This window comes from Colobus angolensis, unplaced genomic scaffold (assembly GCF_000951035.1).
Source record: "Colobus angolensis palliatus isolate OR3802 unplaced genomic scaffold, Cang.pa_1.0 Scaffold2, whole genome shotgun sequence".
Taxonomy (NCBI): domain Eukaryota; kingdom Metazoa; phylum Chordata; class Mammalia; order Primates; family Cercopithecidae; genus Colobus; species Colobus angolensis.
In genome coordinates this window covers 8,260,605-8,279,989 of record NW_012115154.1, presented here as the reverse complement: position 1 = coordinate 8,279,989, position 19,385 = coordinate 8,260,605, and the positions used below count along the sequence as shown (strand labels likewise).

At 43.8% G+C, this 19,385-nt stretch overlaps 1 protein-coding gene across 1 annotated transcript in view; it reads left to right on the top strand.

The window, feature by feature from the left end:
- Nucleotides 1-266: 266 nt before the first annotated feature.
- PARP12 (poly (ADP-ribose) polymerase family, member 12) overlaps nucleotides 267-19,385 on the top strand; it is a 38,184-nt gene continuing 19,065 nt past the window's right edge. The window contains exons 1-5 of the mRNA XM_011941564.1: nucleotides 267-297; nucleotides 4,002-4,153; nucleotides 4,906-5,203; nucleotides 7,299-7,400; nucleotides 15,076-15,199. Of these exons, the coding sequence (XP_011796954.1) occupies nucleotides 267-297; nucleotides 4,002-4,153; nucleotides 4,906-5,203; nucleotides 7,299-7,400; nucleotides 15,076-15,199 (707 nt within the window). The remainder of the gene's footprint in view (nucleotides 298-4,001; nucleotides 4,154-4,905; nucleotides 5,204-7,298; nucleotides 7,401-15,075; nucleotides 15,200-19,385) is intronic.

The following is a 19,385-nucleotide window of genomic DNA, read 5'->3' as shown; positions in this document are numbered from 1 at the left end:
CCTCTAGACGCCTGGGGGGAGAGAGTGATTTACATAGAGCGCGGTAGTGCCGGGTGTTCCCCACCCGGGTGTGGCCGTGTGGGGTAGGGAGGTAGGGAGGCGGTGGCCTAGGGGAGTCCACGACGCTGCGGGTCCCCCCTTGCCAGCTTTGAGAGCAGACAATGAAGGTTTTCTCTGCCCAGCAGCTGGAAGAGATCTTTAAACCCCGTTCAACCCTATTTATCTGCTTACAAACTGGAAAATGCAAGCTCCCTGCCATCGCCCACATGTCCTGGGGCACTGGTCCCTGCCCACTCGGTACCCTTCTGTGCCTGGAACACCCCCCCCCCTCCCCAGCCTGGGTATTTCTGGGAGCCTGAGCATTTCTGGGAGCCTTTGCTCTGCCTGGAGTGCCCTTCCTGCTCTTGGTTGGCCCTGTTTGTTAATCTTTCAGGCCTGAATCTAAAGATCACATCCCATTTGAGGGCTTTCCCCCCCCTTACTCTTGGTCACAGGGAACTGTTTGTTTTTCTCATGGCACCCACCTGCCAATAGAATGGAAACTCCCTGAGGGCAGAGGCCCTAGCTGTCTCCCCAGCACTTAGCGTCCATGTTCTGTGCATAGCACGTGGTCAGTGGGATGTGTGGAAGGGATTGCTGAGGTTTATGTCTAAGAATTTGGGCCTCACCCTGAAGGTGATGGGGCGGGTAAAATGGCAGGAGAGAGCAACCATCAGGTTTGCATTTTAGGAAGTCTTAGGTAGTGGTGTGAGTGCCAGTTTAAGGGAGGATGTTGTGGGGAACCACTGGGAAGCTAGTCATGTAGGATAATTCCTTTCTCCCCTGCTCCCTCCTTTCTTGCTGGCTCCCTGGTGTGTGTGTGTGTGTGTGTGTGTCTGTCTGTCTTAATAGAGTAGATATTTCTTGCTCATGTCAGGCCCAGCAGTGAGCATGGGGTGGGGGGCCTTGATCCATACAGTCATTCAGGGATCCAGGCTGACTGACCTCCGCTCTGTGCCCCTCAGCGCATGGCTCTTGAGGCCAGCCTAGGTATCCAGTTCTAGGGGGCTGATTGAAAAGAGAGTTGCATGGGAGGTTTTTGTGGGCCAGGTCTAGAAGTGGTGGATTTCCTTTCACCCACATCCCGTTGACCAGAAGCTGTCTCGTGACCCTGTCTAGATGCAGGGTGGCTGGGAAATGTAGTCTCTAGGAAGCAGCTGTCTGGAAGTATCCAGATTAGAACTTTGCAAGGGCTGTGTGTGTGAGAAATTTGGGAGAGGTGAGTTGGTGACGGTGTGGTGAGAGGATATCAGAGAGGTGATGACTCTTCAGTCTCTATTCCTACTGTGGCATGGGTGTTGTTCACTGAGAGAGCAAGAGAGGGTTTTAGTTTGGAAGCATGCCCAGGAGGCAGCTGTTCAGGTCAGAAGCTTGGTAGGAAGGTCAGGGCTCCAGTGCACTGGGCTGGTTTGGGAAATACTGGGTGGTGTGTGTTGTGGCCGCAGCCCCAGGAGTGGATTAGATCTGAGGTAGAGTCTGAGGCCCGAAAAGAGGCTGAGGGTGGAACTCTGGGGAAATCAGCCTTCAGGGATGAGGCAGTCCAGGGGAGGGCAGGGAACAACAGCCCACGAGGAAGAAGGCACACAGCAAATAGTGGCTGGATGGAGCCACTCTTGGGGGTAACTGCTGGATCTGTTTAATGTTCATATTTGGTAAAATAAAGATGGCAGCCCTGTTCTTAAGCTAGTTACCAAAATGTGGCTTCAGGTCTGACTTGTCTCAGAAATCTGGAGTGTGATATTTACTGGCTCAGATGACCTTGAGTTTTCTTCATTCTTCAGTTTTTTCTTTTCCTTGTGGTTTACACAGGTGAATTTCTTGAACCTTCCATTTCTGACTCACTTTAGGGAGAGTAGGTGTGGTTGGCTGCACTTCTCTGCTTCCCCTGTGACTCTGCTTGTCTTCCTGAACTGCAGGGTCAGTTCTTTTAGAAAAAGGTCATCAGTCCTGCTGCAGAGCTGGTACAGAGTCCTGGGTCCCTGGCTCTTGGTCCTCTGCTCAGGGGGCAGTGAGCCTGGTGGTCTAGGGCACAGTCCCAAGATCCAGCCCACCTTGTTTCAATCTGGGCACTGCTCCTTGCTAGCTGGTGGCTTTGGGCAAGTGACTTTACCTCCAGGTCTCAGTTCCCTCATCTGCAAAGTGAAGTTAATGATATTACTCCCCTCACAGGCTGGTTGAGGACTGAATGAGTTAACTCATAAAACATTTTGGCAATCCCCAATATTTGGCAGTTGCTCAATAAATTTTAGTAGTTGTTATCATTGTCATCATCAGTCATCATTACACTTATTAGATATATTTGGCTGGCAGCACCAAATTGTTTGCCTCTCTTCTGGAATGTTCTTCCTTTCTCCTCTTGCTGTCTCCTCCTCACCCTTTAAGTATTCCACTCAGACTTTATGCCATCCAGCGTGCTCCCCTGATTTCTTCCCCAGTTCTCTCCCAGCCCAGACTGGCTCAGGTGCCCTTCCGCTCTGCGCTGACGGATTCTGACCACAGCTGACATTGCACTTGCCACTCCATATCAGAGTCCCCTCTATGTCTGTCACCTCCACTAGATGAGGGAAAGAGAGCAGGCAAGGATGACTTCCGGGTTTTTGGTCTGTGCAGTAGGAGAGGAAAGTTGCCTTTTACTGAGCTGGGGGATTCTGTAAAAGGTGCAGGTTTGGGGTGGATCGGGGTTTAGCATTCTCCTGAGATGTGACATAGGAGGCATGGCAGTGCCAGAGTCAAACAAATGCTTTTGGCCTGACTCTTCTGGGTCCTGGTGACTCAGATAGTCATTTAAAGGTTTATCTTTGGGTTCTCAGGGCATGGTGCCAGTGTCTGGCTCACCCTGGTGCTTATCAGATACTTGTGGATGGAAAGAATGGAGGAAGAGAGCAAAAAAAAAGAACTGGGTTCAGGGCTGTGTGTGTGTGTGTGTGTGTGTGTGTGTGTGTGTGTGTGTGTGTGTGTTTATATGCCTGCATGCATGCACGTATGTAACCTGTAATGATAAGATGCCATGCTTGTTGATTCAGCCTGTGGTTAACTGCTTACCAACTGACTGCTGTGCAGTAACTCCTCTTTGTCATTCTCATCAGATGCTTGCTCAGAGGTGCTGTCCTGGGCCTTAGACCTTGCAAGGCCCCATCTCCTCCTTGGTAAATTGTTGTCGTATAGACATGCTGGTTTTTCTTTTTCTTTTCTTTTCTTTCTTTCTTTCTTTTTTTTTTTTTTGAGACAGAGGCTCGCTCTTGTTGCCCAGGCTGGAGTGCAATGGCGTGATCTTGGCTCACCACAGCCTCCACCTCCTGGGTTCAAGCGATTCTCCTGCCTTAGCCTCCTGAGTAGCTGGGATTACAGGCATGCACCACCTTGCCCAGCTAATTTTATATTTTTAGTAGAGACAGGGTTTCTCCATATTGGTCAGGCTGGTCGTCTTGAACTTCCGACCTCAAGTGATCTGCCCACCTCAGCCTCCCAGAGCGCTGGGATTAGAGGTGTGAGCTACCGTGTCCAGCCTACATGCTGGTCTGGTGCTTATAAACACTATCAGGAAGTGTTCCTGAAAAATTGTCATGAAGACTGGTTTTAGCAGCTTTCAGTTTGCCAGCACTGCCATAACAAAGTCCTAGGAGGCTTAAACAACAGAAATCGATTTTCTCACAGTTCTTGAGGCTAGAAGTCTGAGATCAAGGTGGCAGGGTTGATTTCTTCTGAGGCCCCTCTCCTTGGCTTGTAGATGGCCACCTTCTCACCATGTCCTCACATGGTCTTCTCTCTGTGTGTGTCTGTGCCCCAGTCTCTTATTATAAGGACAGTAGTCATGTGGGATTGGGGCTCACCCTGTTGACCTCTTTTTAACTTAATTACCTCTTTAAATACCTGATTTCCAAATAGAGCCATATCCTGAGGTCCTGGGAGTTAGGACGCCAACATAGGAATTTTGAGGAGACTCATTCAACATATAACACCAGCTCTGCTTCTTTGCAGGAAGAACTGTAGGAATAGTCACAGCTTGACAACTGAACACAACCTGAGTGTGCTGAGAACTCATGGCGTTGACCACCTGAACTATAACGAGCTATGCCAACTGTTGTTTCAGAACGACCCCTGGCTTTTGCCAGAAGTGAGTGCCAGGGGAAGTCTGGGTTTCACAGCTCCCTGGGGATGTTCCTGTATCTTGGGAAATGTAATGACTGTGAGTGGAATGGGTGGGCCCTTAGTGGTCTCTGGTCTGGTTCCCACATGCAGAAATTTGGGATGTGGAGCAGAAGGAGCAGTTGATTGAAGTTCAAGGGTCAGCTTTACCAACAACCCAGTTCCACAAACATATGTGCCAGATGCCATGGATAGCTGTGTGATTAGGGCTGATTCTTTAACTTCTCTGAGCCTCTCAGTGTGCTCCATTGAGAAATGAAAGGGTGGTATTTGGCCTTCTCTAAGATGCTTTAAGCCCTCAGAGCCTCTTTGACTTTGAATTGTAGAATAGAGAACTCAGAGAAAACTGGGGCCTGGGGAAGGGAGAATTGATGAGTCAGTGGGGGAAGAGTATAGGTAGATTGTAGCAGTCCTTAGGATGTAGCCATTTGATTTGCATCGTCTCATGTGAAAGGAGCAGCTATAGTCACTTTGAAGTTCTTAGATTTTCCCAGTGGAGGGGCTGCTTCTGTGCAGTCTCCTTTCCACTTGGTTCCCATTTTAGCCAAGGGCATTTGTTAGCAGCCATCATCTAGAGTGAGGGATGTTATAGCTGTGTTCCGTGTGGATGATGGAATCACAGCTTGTGAAGCCCCTTTCTCTCCAGTGGACTGGCCACTGGGGAGGTGGTGTCGTGTGAGACCTTCCTGAACTGGTGGTTTTTTTCCTGTCTGTCAACAGATTTGCCAACATTACAACAAAGGAGATGGACCCCATGGCTCTTGTGCCTTTCAAAAACAGTGCATCAAGCTCCATATCTGCCAGTATTTTTTACAGGGGGAATGCAAGTTTGGCACAAGCTGTAAGAGATCCCATGATTTCTCTAATTCTGAGAATCTGGAAAAATTGGAGAAGTTGGGTATGAGCTCAGACCTGGTGAGCAGGCTGCCTTCCATTTATAGAAATGCACATGACATCAAGAATCAGAGCTCTGCCCCCAGCAGAGTGCCTCCTCCTTTTGTCCCACAGGGGACTTCTGGTAAGGCTGGTGGGAAGGTAAGGCTGGTGGGGAGCATGGGAGGGCCTGGACTGGGGGCTCCTGGATTCTAGCTAGCCATTACATGGAGTGTGTGACTTTGGGCAAGTCTGGTGCTGCCTTTAGTAAAATGGAGTTGATGATGCTTTCCTAACAAGGCAAGGGGTGCAGGGGTGAAATCATAGACATGATCAAGCAAGCCATCCTAGACAAATGTGAATTGGTATTGATGGTGAGTGAATTCTGAATAGGCCTAGTCTGCACTGAAATGGGAGACTTGGCTCCTCCCCCTGTGCAGTCACCCCTCTCTTCACCCCCACGAGAGCATGTCCTTCAGGAAGGAACCCAAAGTTAGGAATGCTGTGCTGACAGCTCTGGGGAGCGTCCCTTGTGTTGTATTCTGATTTTACAAAATGAGTGAAAGAAGCATACCTTAATTATGGCATTGGCTGTATTCCTGCCAGGAATAAGTAGAGTTTTTGAGTCATTGTAAATTTGTAAATTTGTCTGCTTTGTTCCCTGCTCATCTCCAGCACCTAGACAGTGCCTGGCCCACAGTAGGTACTCTGATGTTTGTTGAATGAATGAGTGTGCTAGGATGCTTATTTTTTAAAAAACACTGTCAGGTTTAGTGACAGGCAAATTTCGAGCAGAAATTTTTATTTAATAAGCATTTCTTGAGTACCTGTTGTTGGGCAGATGAATAATGTGGTCTGTCAGGGAGATTATGATACACTGGCATCCGTTGGATTTCACAGTATCAGCTGTTGGCTGGCCGTTCTGTTTTCCACTCTTTCATTCAGCACCTTTGTGTGCTTGCCACATGCTGGGCACTGTCTTGGGCGCTGGTTATTCCTTGGCGAAGCTGAGCCATTCCTCCCCTCAGAGCAGAATCCAACCCGCTCAGTTAGCTGTAGTGGTGGCTACAGTTTTAACAGAGTGCTTCCTAGAATGTCAGTTGCATGCCAGGACTGCCTGCAAACAAATGCACCACTCTAATTGTACTTGACTTTTATATTTAAAAGTTGTCCATTGTATTTGTTTTTTCTTTACATTGTCTTCAGTTATGTTTTGTTGATTTCTTTCAGTTGTAGAAAGCCTAGAAGTAGACAGGTTTTGTATTAAATAGATCTTTAAGAGTATCTTAAAGCCTTGAATACAGTTGGATTACAGCCTTGTCAGAGAGGGAGGACGGATCCACTGCCCAGTGATACCAGCTTCAAGGGCAGTCACCATCGTGGGGAGAGAGGGAGATGACCTCCGGGGTCCCATAGACCTGGATTTTGAGTGAAGTATCTCAGGGGCTTATAAAAAGAAAAGGGAAGATGAATAACAAAATGACAGGTGACACTAAATAGGGGTTGTAAATTAATTTTATGTGTTCATTTGGGGGTAGCTGGGTGAGAGTAAATGTCGTAGGTAAAGACTCATTGGCATGGTGCTAGTAAAGATAAATGAGAAAGGATTTATGTGCCCTTTTTATATTAAGATCCTGATAATTAACCTAAAATTTATTAAAGGGGCTTCATTTTGAAATGTGGACTTTGTATTTATTACTCTTTTTTTGGTATTAGTACCCAGTTCTGATAGTTCATTAATGAATATTTGCTATATAGCCTCAAATCTAGTTTATAAAAAGTAGCCCTCTGTTTGCCCTCAGGGGTCATCAACCTTAGGCATAGAAGGAATTGTAAGATGCCTCAACATGTAACATGGTGGTTCTCCCCTTATTACAAAAGTGTCCCAAGCCCCACCGCTGGAGGTTCTGATTAAATCTGGGGTGAAGTCAGTCTATTGCAGAATCAGGCACTTGTGTTTTTAAATGGGTCTTCTAGTGAATTGGGTGGACAGCGAGAGTTGAGAAAGGAGTCCCTTCATGGAGTCCTGGATCTGGCAAGCAGCTGTGTGGCCTCAGGCTGCCAGCCTGTCACTAAAAAGTAGAGGACCCACCTGTGTAGGAGCACTTTCACCCCAAACATGATAGGGCTTTGTGAGCTTGCCTTGCCCACTTTTGTGCAGAGAGCTGAATGAATCCTCTTTAACTCTCCTTCATACCCCATGTCAGAAGCTGACATATGTTTGTGGTGTTTCTTTGCAGAAAGAAAAGACAGTTCAGGTTCTGTGTCCCCAAACACTCTTAGCCAGGAGGAGGGTGATCAGATCTGTCTGTACCATATCCGGAAAAGTTGTAGCTTTCAAGGTAAGTTGGAGGAGGCTCCTTCATCCCCCTTGTGGGAGGGGTAATTGCTTGTTATTCCCAGAGCTGTGCTCTGAAGTCACCCCCTACCAAACCTCTACCCCATCCAGAGAGGCTCAGGGCTTGGCACTTTGGCAAAACCAATTCTGAAGGTATTTTGTTGAGGAGTTGAAGATGGTAGCAATTCTTTGAGTTTTTAGAAATTAAATGTGGATCATTTTTGGGAACATAACTGGTTCATGCACCAAATGAGTGTCAAGTATTGAGACTTGGTCAGCTTAGCATGAAGTCACAGACCTGCACAGGACAGGGAACTGCTCAGCCTGGTGGGAACAAAGATAAGGGTAATGATAGGCTGAGAGCTCCCTTCGAAACTGGAAAGGACTTCACTGTGAAGGAAACACTTGTGTTAGCTCTTGGAGCATGAGTAGTTGTTTAAATTGGGGGTTTCTTCTGTATTGATCCAGTGAGCAATCCAGTGATCTCTCTTTTATCAGAAGCAGCAATTCTGGTGTGCATGTGTGTGTCTGTATTTTCACTAAACCTTTGTTTTCTTCTTAAATGCTGTCCTGGGCTTTGACTGAAGAAAGGTTTGTTCTCAAATTTGGTGACTCCCCTTGACAACCACCAAAACTTCTTGGTTCATTTTCAGTTTTTAAAAACTCCCTAAGCAATTCATGAATAGTTTCACTCTGTAAAACAGTTCAGTAATACAGAGTGAAGCCTGAAGTTCTCCATCATCTTTGCCAAAAGGTAAACACTTCCTGTGTGGTTGTAATATTTGTTTTACCTATTTTTAAGCAGATAGGAGCATGTGATAATGTTATTATTCAACCTGCATCTTAACATTGTATTTTGGAGATTTTTTTTCCATGCCAGTATGTGAAAGTCCACCTCATTTTAAAAACAAGTGTGTAGTATTTGATTATAATGATGTTCCATTGAGCATCCAAGTACATATATGTGAGTATTTCCATAGATAGATTCTGGGGAATGGAATGATAGATCAAAGAACATGAGCTCTCTATATACATATATATGTGTATTCTGAAAGCAATATTATTGAGCTGTAGTTTACACAAGATAAAGTGTACCCATTTTAAATGTATAGTTCTGAGTTTTGCTAAGTATATATGCTCATGTAACCATCTCTACCATCAAGATATAGAACCCCCTCCAAAAACATTGTTTTGTGCCCCTTTATAATTAATCCTCACCCCCTAGTTTGTCACCCCCAGGAAATCCCTGATCTACTTTTTGTCACTATAGATTAGATTTGCCTTTTCTAGAATTTCACATAAATGGAATCATACAGTGTATTATCTTGTGCCTCGCTTCTCTCATTAGCATGTTTTTGAGATTCAGTCATGCTGGCGTATGGATCATTTGTTTCTTTTTGTTGCGCAGTAGTATTCCATTGCATGATTGAATACAATTTGTTTATCTGTTCATATGTTGATGAACATTTGGGTTGTTGCCAGTTTTTGGCTTTTACAAATACAACATATATGTTTCCATTTCTCTTGGGTAAAGACCTAGACATAGTTACTGGGTTATGTCATGTGATTGACTTTGTAAGAAACTGCCAAACTGTCTTCCAAAATAGATAATGATATTTTATGTTCCCACCAGCAACGTATGACAGTTTCAGTTATTGTATATTCTTGCTAACACTTGGCATTGTCTTCTAAATTTTAGCCATTCTAATCAGTGAGTGATGATGCTTCATGGTTTTAATTTGCATTTGCCTGATCATTAATGATGTTTAGCTTTTATTTACATGTACTTTTGGGGCATTTGTATATTTTCTGTGAAGTATCTACTCAAATCTTTTGCCTGTTTTTTATGTAACAGCTTTACACACACACAAACACACACATACACACACACACGGTCTTCAGAAAGTTCACGGAAAATGCGTATTATGAAAAAATTAAGGATGGAGTTCAAAACTTTTGCACCAAAATAAATTCATACTAACTTGTAATAACATATCTGAACAGGATCTAGTTTGAGGCACTAAGAAGGATAAGACATCAATTTGGAAAGAGCCCCTATCAAAGCAACATCAGTTTTGCTGCAGTTGAAGCAAGAACAAATATCAAATTTATGGTGACTCTTGGGTGGCAGAATGACGAAATCATTGATGCTTTGCAAAAAAGTTTATGAGGACAATGTCCCAAAGAAATCAGTTTATAAATGAGTAAGTCACTTTAAGAAGGGATGAGAGAATGTTAAAGATGGAGCTATCCACATCAATTTGTGAGGAAAAAATTAATGTTGTTTGTTCCTTAATTGAAGACCAGTGATTAACAGCACAAATAGTAGCTGACACCAGACATCTTGATTAGTTCAGTTTATACAATCTGCCAGAAAAATTAAAAATTAAATTTGAGCAAACTTTCCACTCTATGAGTGCGAAAACCATTCTGCCTGGATCAGCTACAGACAGGAGCAGAACTTTTTTGAATGGAAATTTTAAACAAGTGGGATCAAGATCCTGAAGCATTTCTTTGAAGAGTTGTAACAGGAGATTGGAACATGGCTTTACCAGTAGGATCCTGAAGACAAAGCAATGGATCCTAAAAGGGAAAAGGGGCCCAGTCACAGCAGAAGTGGTCAGGAGCAGAAGTCACAGCAACAGTTTTTTGGGTGGTTCAAGACATTTTGCTTTTTGACTTTCTAGAGGGCCAAAGGGCAATACCATCTGCTTATTATGAGAGTGTTTTGAGAAAGCCAAAGCTTTAGCAGAAAAATGCCCGGAAAGCTTCACCAGAGGGTCCTTCTCCACCACCGCAAGGCTCTTGTTCATTCCTCGTTAATCAAGGGCAATTTTGCGAGAGTTTCAATGGGAAATCTATAGGCATCCACCTTACAGTCCTGATTTGGCTGTTTCGGACTTCTTTTTGTTTTCTAATCTTAAAAAATCTTTAGGCCGCACATGGTGGCTCATGCCTATAATCTCAGCACTTCAAGAGGCCGAGGCAGGTGGATCACTTGAGATCAGGAGTTTGAGACCAGCCTGGCCAACATGGTGAAACCCCATCTCTACTAAAAATACAAAAATTAGCCGGGCTGGTGTCACATACCTGTAATCCCAGCTACTTGGGAGGATGAGACAGGAGAGTTACTTGAACCCGGGAGGTGGAGATTGTAGTGAGCCGAGACCATGCCACTGCACTCTAGCCTGGGCAACAAGAGCAAAACTCTGTCTAAAAAAAAAAAAAAAAAAAAAATCTTTAAAGGGCACCCATTTTTTTTTTTCAGTTAATAATGTAAAAAAAAAAAGACTGGATTGACATGGTTAAATTCCTGGGACCCTCAGTTCTTTATGGGTAGATGAAATGGCTGGTATCATCTTTTACAAAAGTGTCCTGAACTTGATGGAACTTATCTTGAGAAATAAAGTTTATATTTTTTATCTTTTAATTCCATTTTCCATGAACTTTTTGAAGTCCACTTATGTATGTAATATTAACACAGAATTGGCAATATGAAACATCATCATAGGCAATATGAAAACATTTTCAACACCCTCAAAGTAACCCCGTTTTCATTAGCAGTCAGCCACCATTCTTCCCTCCCTCCAGCTCCTAATGACTACAGATGAAGGTTCCGTCTCCATAGATTTACTTGAATATTTCATATAAATGGAATCATACAGTATTGGTCTTTTGTGACTGTTATACCCATTTTTATTGGGTTGTTTGATCTCTTATTATTGAGTTGTGTTTTGTATGTGATTTATACTGAAGGTATATCCTCCCAGTCTTTCATGTTTGCTTCCTTTATAGTGTATTTTGAAGAACAGGTATTTTAATAGTGATGTCCAGATAATATATTTTTTTCTTTCATGGTTTGTGTTTTTTGTGTCCTGAAAATATTTGCCTATTCTAAGCCTACAAAATGTTTTCTTTTATGGTTTTTTCCTAGAAGTTTCAGAGGCTAGGCTTTTAGGTTGAAGTCTAGCTGTGAATGCTTGTTCTTTTAACTCTGATCATTCTCTCCTTAGGTATCGCTGCTTCTGTGTGAGTTGCTGCCTCTCTTCGAATTATTTTCCTTCATGTGTTGAGTGATTCTTGGTTGTCTTGTCACGTTGGTGCTTGAGAATCCCGTATGCCTGTTGGTTGATTTCCATGGGGCTGATTTGCATTCCAGGCCCTCATTCTAGTGATGGTTGGGAAGAGGCAGAAGGTTCTGCTTGGTGAAATGGGAGGCTGGCATGCAGCCTAGGACTGGGATGGGGGCTTTGGTGGCCATCTCATTTGCTTTTCTCTCGCTGTAACTCTTACGTTCACACTTAGTTTAACTAGGAAGCGCCCAGCAAGCTTCCTTCATGCAAGCAAGTTAGGGCAAAGGAGTGCCTGTGCTGGGGGCTCCCATTGTTCTCATTGGGATTGGCCTGGGTATCTTTCTTGCTCCTGGCTTCATCAGACTCTGAATCTGTGATGACCCCAGATATTTTCTACTTCTGTGGTGTGTTCTGCATATTTTGTCTGCATTTTTCTCTCTTCTTTTTCTGTCTATTTGATTCTTATTGCTCTATAGTTCTAGCAATTCTTGAATAATTCTGATCTTTTGATGGTATTTTTTTATTGTTTTCCAGTGCTTTTGGATTTATTCTTCTCTCTGGCCTGTTATTTCAAGGACTATAGGGAGGAATTGCTGGGGTGGATATGGTATTTTGTCTGCCAAATTGATTTGATTTCTATGACTCACCTCCTAGAAAGCCCCTGGAATGCCAAAGTGAGGTAGGGAACTTTAGAAGTAGGGAAAAGAAGTTGAGGAAGGGGACAGGAAGACCAGGACAAGGGAAGGGACCTTATGTCTCTACCGCTGTGCTGGGACTAGGCTCTCACCAGCTGCTGTGGCTGCAGTGCCTTACGTGGTGCCTCCTGTCCTGGGCACCTTCCAGCTGTGAACAGTGTGGTCTGTAGCTCAACTTTGATTCAGAACGGAAGCCTCAGGCCTGCTGTTTGATTGTAGTGCCTTCCCCTGGCCCCCATGTCCTTCCCGAGGAAGCATCAGCCTGGAGGGCCCTATGGAGCGCACCTTCCCCAGAATGTGCCTGCTTGCAGGGAGAGCCTGTATCAGGCTGTCCATAGTACACCTGTGCCTGGGGTTTGTAGTTAAAGCATTTGAATACTGGGATGCCCTGGGGAGACCTTCTGCTCTCATCGCTGATCATTTCCTCTAGTGCCTTTCAGGGAGGGGACAGGAACTCGTTGGTCATGACCTTGGACCATATCTATTTTTGTCTCTCCTGGCCCAGCCCCTTAATTATCTGTTGTATACACACCTGGTTGAGAGAGTCCAAGAGGTTCCCTGACCTAGTGAGATGTCCATGTTCAAACTGGACAAGTTAGTCCCTGGTGTGGCTGTGTCCAGCCTTGTTGACCTTAGAGGAGTTTCCTTGCTTAGGTGTCTCCACCTTGTTCCCTCAGTCCTCTCAGCCTGGCACTCTCTTCTGCCCTGTCTGCTCGGCCCAATACCTGGTCTGTGACAAGCCCAGGCACCCTCCCACCCTCCTCTGTGGTACTTCCCCCACCATGGTGCTTTTGCAGAGCCTGGGAAAGAAGTGGCATTGAGATGTGCCTGAAAGAATGTACACGATTTTAGAAAATTTTAATTTTTTTCAAGTATCAAATTAGCTAGTTTCATTATTATTTTGAAATACAAATTAAAAATGTACAAAGGACACTCAGTAAGAAATAAGTCCCCCTCACACCAGTTTTCTCCAGAACTCAAGTCCCCTCCAAGAAACAGCTATAATTATCCATTCCTTGAATATCCTCCCATCGAGACTTTATACATGTACAAGGGTATGTGTCTGTTCAGTTTCCTTATTACACATGCACACGAGCATGGCTTTCTACCTTTTTCACTTAATTAGATGTGTGATTTTTGGAATGTATTATATCTTCTTGTGGTTCAAAGTTCAAAACATGCCAAAATGACAGAAGTCTTTGCTCATAACTTTGTCTCCAGCTACCAACTTCCCTCTGCAAGAAATAATTTGTGCATGTGTGTGTTTAGTGAGAATATCCCTAATCATATTTTTTTTCTATTTTTTACCCAAATAGAGGCATTCTGTACCTTGTTCTCTATCTTTCTGCCTTAGAGCAGATATCTTGGAGGTAGCCAGCTGCATGTCACAGTACAAAGAGCATCTCATCCTTTTTCTCTCCTTTCTCCCTGTCCTCTCCTGACGCTCCTCTGGGTGGATGTAGCTGAACCTCACATAGGCTGTTGACAGGTAGGGAGTTGGTGTGGGTGGCGTTCCAGGTGGTGGCAGGCACCAGCAAAGGCAGGACAGGCAGCATGTGCTTGGAGTGATGAGAGAAGTGAGTATCTGGCTGCCCAGGAGGAACATGGGGTTGGTGAGGGGAGTAGCTCACTGGAACCCATAGGTCTGGGCCATTGTGTGGATGTTGGTGGGAGTGTGTCAAGGAAGGAGTGAGCATGTTGTTAGCCAGAAGAAGCAAGAAGCCTGTAACCATGCTGCTGACCTCCCTTCAGTTGCACGTATTGGGTTGGGATGGATTTCTGGTAGAGATGAATCTGGCTCCACCTTTGCTGTGATCTCTGCCCATCCACCTGCCATGTGGAGAGTGATATTGAGGAGTCAGACTGCCCCCTGCAGTGATGAGACCTTTGACTTTCCCATGATCAGCTTCTTACTCTCATTAAATAAAATTCATAGATGATATAAGCCATCAACATACATATTTCTAAAAAATTGCTAGGTGTGGTGGCTCACGCTTGTAATCCCAATACTTAGGGAGGCCAAGATGGGTGGATCACTTGAGGCCAGAAGTTCGAGACTAGCCTGGCCAACATGGTGAAACCTTGTCTCTACAAAAAATATAAAAATTAGCTGTGTGGTAGTGCACACCTGTAATCCCAGTTACTCAGGAGGCTGAGATGGGGGGATCACCTGAGCCTGGGAGGTTGCGGCTGCAGTGAGCCGTGATTGTGCTACTGCACCCCAGCCTGGGTGACAGAGTGAGACCCTGTCTCAAAAATAAAAAAAATAAAAATATAGTAAGGTCCTGTTAAAAAGTGAGGCATAAAGAAGGAAGATGTATGTCTTAGTCCATTTTCTGTTGCTTATAACAGAATACCTGAAACTGGATAGTTTATAAAGAAAAGGAATTTATGTCTTACCTTTGTGGAGGCTGAGAAATCCAGGGTCAAGGGCCTGTATCTGAGGAGTGCCTTCTTGCCAGTGGGGACTGCAGAGTCCGGAGGTGCTGCAGGGCATCACATGGCAAGGGGGCTGACCATGCTAGCTCAGGTCTCGCTTCCTCTTACAAAGCCAGCAGCTCCACTCTCATGATAACCCATGCACCCATTAATCCATTCATCTATGACCCAGTCACCTCTTAAAGGCCTTACTGCTCAATACTACCACATTGGCGATTAAGTTGTAACGTGAGTTTTAGAAGGGACATTACTATTACATACATCATAGTAATGTATATAATTATATAATAAAATACAAAAAGTGTTTCCATATCTAAATGCTCAGACATGCCTACACTGAAAAAACAGACTCCACCACACATTTTCAGAATGTTCCCAGGTCAGCGGGCAGCATCACACCTGTTGACAACCACAAGGCTAGGGCATGCTGCGTATCGCCAAGCTATCTTACTCCTTTATGTTTTTATTTCAGATAAGTGCCATAGAGTTCATTTCCATTTGCCGTATCGATGGCAATTCTTGGATAAAGGCAAATGGAAGGATTTGGACAAAATGGAACTTATCGAAGAGGCATATTGCAATCCCAAAATAGAAAGGTAGGAAATATGTCTCTTACCTCTGTTTTGTGCCTGGGCTTCTGTGTGCGGTGAAGGAAGTTTAGCTTAAACAGCAGTGTTTAGTTTTGATAACCCTTGCGCGCATGTGTGGCTGTCAAACACACACTCTCCCTCTATCTGAGCAGCCTAGTCTGGAGGTAGAAGCTGGGCTGGAATTGGAAGTCAGCGTTTGTACTGGCAGTTTAGTGGCTTTGTTCTCCCACCTCCCTCTCCTTTCAGACAGGAGCAGTGGGGAAAGGAGAAGATGCTACCAAGACAAGTGTTAAGTTCTCAATTATTTGGTGCTGGGATTGATCATGTACATCTATACTCATTATTACAGAAAAGGGAGAGGTGATTATTTCTGTTTGTGAAATTTTAGCCTTTGGCCTATACAGCCATACCGCTGAACTGCTGTTTATGGTTTAAAAACCCTAACTTTTTTTTCCCCAAGCATGTCCTAGTATTTTCCCTCAGTCAATTCAGAGTAAACGGGATTCCTGGATAGGCTTCTTTTCAAATACTTAACATATTTTGCATTGAACTTGCTGAAATATGTTGCCAAGAAGAGAATTTGAGCCTACTTTTTGAATGTATAAAATAAATTTCCACTTAGAGTGCAATTATGTGCAAATTGCTATTCGTAGAGTATGTGAAACCAATTATTCCTGTTAGGAGGATTAAACGGCTCACATACCACCGCAGGCTTTCTTTTTGAGGCAAAGTTTACACACAGCGAAGAGCCCAAATATTAAGCATACAGTTCATTGAGTTTTGACAAATGCATACGCTTGTGTAGCCAGCATTCTGATTGAGATACGGATTGTTTTCCTTACCCTATCTCCTTCTAGTCAGTGCCCACTCCCATCATTCACCACTGTTCTGACCTCTGTCACCATAGATCTCTGTCTTGTCTGTTCTTGAACCTCATATAAATAGAACCACACGGTATGTACTGTTGTGTCTGGCCTTTTTCACTCAAATTCTCTACCCTCCAAATGGGCAGACTGCAAAGTCAGACACTTCTGGCAGAGGAAGCACAAATGCCCAATTACATGTGGATCTGGATTTATTTCTGCCACTCATTATAATTGTCACTGTGACCTGCTTTTTGTATATTTCTTTTCTCTTTCTGATCTTCTCTTAGATTTGTTTTCCTCATTTGGTTTTTTACCTTTACTAGTTTGGACGTTATAGACTGAATTTTATTCAGTGGCTGCCCTGGAAATCTAAACAGACTCTTTATGTTAACAGACTTTTAGCTGAGCTTAAGCCAATCAGTGCCTTTTATCATTCTGTCAAACAGTGAAAGAACCTTGGAATGAAATTCTGACTAGTTTCATTCAAACTTATTTACTAATTATGTAAATTTGGCCAGATTACTTAATCTCATTTTACCTTAGTTTTACTATATGTTAAGTATACAAAATAATAGTTTCTACATCATAAGGTTATTTTGAGAATTAAATGAGTTTATATACATAAAACACTCAGAACAGTGTCAGGCACATAAGTTGTGGGTCGAGCACAGCAGCTCACACCTGTTATCCCAGTGCTTTGGGAGGCTGAAGTGGGAGGATTGCTAGAGGCTAGGAATATACGACTAGCTTGGGCAACATAAAGAGACCCTGTCTCTACAAAATTTTTTTTAAAAAATTGACTGAGCCTGGTGGCGCATGCCTTTAGTCCCAGCTACTCAGGAAGCTGCAGAGGGAGCACCATTTGAGCCCAGAAGTTTGAGGCTGCAGTGAGCTATGATTGCATCATGACACTGCAGTCTGGGTGACAGAGCTAGCTCTTGTCTCTATTTAAAAAAAAAAAAAAAATGGGCTGGGCGCGGTGGCTCAAGCCTGTAATCCCAGCACTTTGGGAGGCCGAGGCGGGCGGATCGCGAGGTCAGGAGATCGAGACCATCCTGGCTAACACGGTGAAACCCTGCCTCTACTAAAAAATACAAAAAACTAGCCAGGCAACGTGGCGGGCGCCTGTAGTCCCAGCTACTCGGGAGGCTGAGGCAGGAGAATGGCATAAACCCCGGGAGGCGGAGCTTGCAGTGAGCTGAGATCCGGCCACGTGCACTCCAGCCTGGGCGGCAGAGAGAGACTCCGTCTCAAAAAAAAAAAAAAAATGCACTGTGTGTGTTGCTGCTATAATATTTTTAATCCCAGAGGTTAGAAATTCATATTGTTTTAGGCAGTCAGTATTTAAGTTTACACAATGATCATTTTGTTTATTACTCAATATTCCTTTGCTCACACTTTTCCTTGTTTATCATTTTCCTTCTTTAAGTTCTTCTGTTGGAGGTTGCTTTAGTGAGAATCTGGAGGTAATTGTGTATTTTGTTAGTCTGAAAGAGTTTTTATTCCCTTCTCGTTTTTGAAAGATAGTTTTACTGGGTATTTTCCCTTAGCTCTTCAAAGACAATTTCATTGTTGTCTGGATTCCATTGCTTCTACTTAGAAGTTAGCTATCAGCCTAAATCGCGGTGGTATTAGTTCACTTCTTAGGGCTGCTGTAACAAATTATCATGAACTTGATGGCTTCAAACAACAGAAATTTATTTTCTCACAGTTCTGGAAGCTGTAAGTCCAAACTGAAGGTGTTAGCAGGGCCTTGCTCTGTCTGAAGGCTTTACAGGAGGATCCTTTCTTGCCTCCTCCAGAATTCTGATGCTTAGAAATCCTTGGCATGCCTTGGCTTGTAGACGCATCACTCCAATCTTGGCCTCCATTGTCACAGGCATTTTTCCCACGTATCTGTGTTCACATTTCCCTCGTCTTAAAAGGACATCAGTTTTGGATTAGGGCCCACCCGAATCCAATATGACCTCATCTTAACTTGATTATATCTACCAAGACTGTATTTCCAAATACGATCACATTCACAGATACCAGGGGTTAGACCTTTACCATACCTTCTTGGGGACACAATTCAATCCAGTATAGTAGATAGTCTGTTTTTTCTTTCTGGCTGCTTTTAATATCTTGTCATTCTTTGTTGCCGTGCAGTTTCACTAAGATCTGTACGTGGATTTAAAAAGATTTATGCTACTCATATTTTGCTGTGCTTTCTGATTTCTTCAGCCGTGATCTCCTTAAGTATTCCTTCTATGGAATTCTCATTAGATATATGGTGAGGTCTTCTCACTTCATCTTTTATGTCTTCTAACTTCTCTTTTATTCTCTTTCTAAATTCTGCCACATTTCTTCCCCTCAGGCTGTCAGTTCATTAGTTCAGCCTCTTCTGAGATGCAGTGTATCCCATCGAAGTATGATTTTTAAATTTCAATTAATTTACTTACGTTTAAAATTTCTAAGGCTGGGAGCAGTGGCTAACGCCTGTAATCCCAGCACTTTGGGAGGCTGAGGAGGGTGGATGGCTTGAGGCCAGGAGTTTGAGACCAGCCTGGCCAACATGGTGAAACTCTGCCTGCATTAAAAAAATACAAAAATTAGCTCAGTGTGGTGGTGCATGCCTGTAATCCCAGCTACTCCTTGGGAGGGTGAGGCAGGAGAATCGCTTGAATCTGGGAGGTGGAGATCACGGTGAGCTGAGATCATGCCACTGCACTCCAGCCTGGGTGACAGGGTGAGACTCTGTCTCAAAAATAAATAAATAAATAATAATAAAAAAGGAAAAGAAAAACGTTTTGGAGGGAGTGGAGGAGAAAGAAAAAAATAATAGTAAAAGTTCTGTTTTTTTTTTCTTAAATTTACCCAGTCAATTTTTATAGTCTCTTGATTCTTAACTCATACTTTTGATGCTCAATTCCTTTTTAAAAAACACATCATGTATATCTGCATCTGAGAATACTAATGTTTTTAGTTCAAGGTGGTCTGATTTTGTTTTTGCTAAGTGTGTTTGTTTCCATGTTTTGTGATTGATTTTGAGCTCATGTTTGATGGAAATTTATTTGGAAATTCTTTTTTTTTTTTTTTTTTTTGAGATGGAGTCTCGCCCTGTTGCCCATGCTGGAGTGCAGTGGTGTGGTCTTGGCTCACTGCAGGCTCCGCCTCCTGGGTTCATGCCATTTTCCTGCCTCAGCCTCCCGAGTAGCTGGGACTAGAGGCACGTGTCACCACTTCAGTCTAATTTTTTGTATTTTTAATAGAGAGAGTTTCATCATGTTAGCCAGGATGATCTCGATCTCCTGACCTCGTGATCCACCCACCTCGGCCTCCCAAAG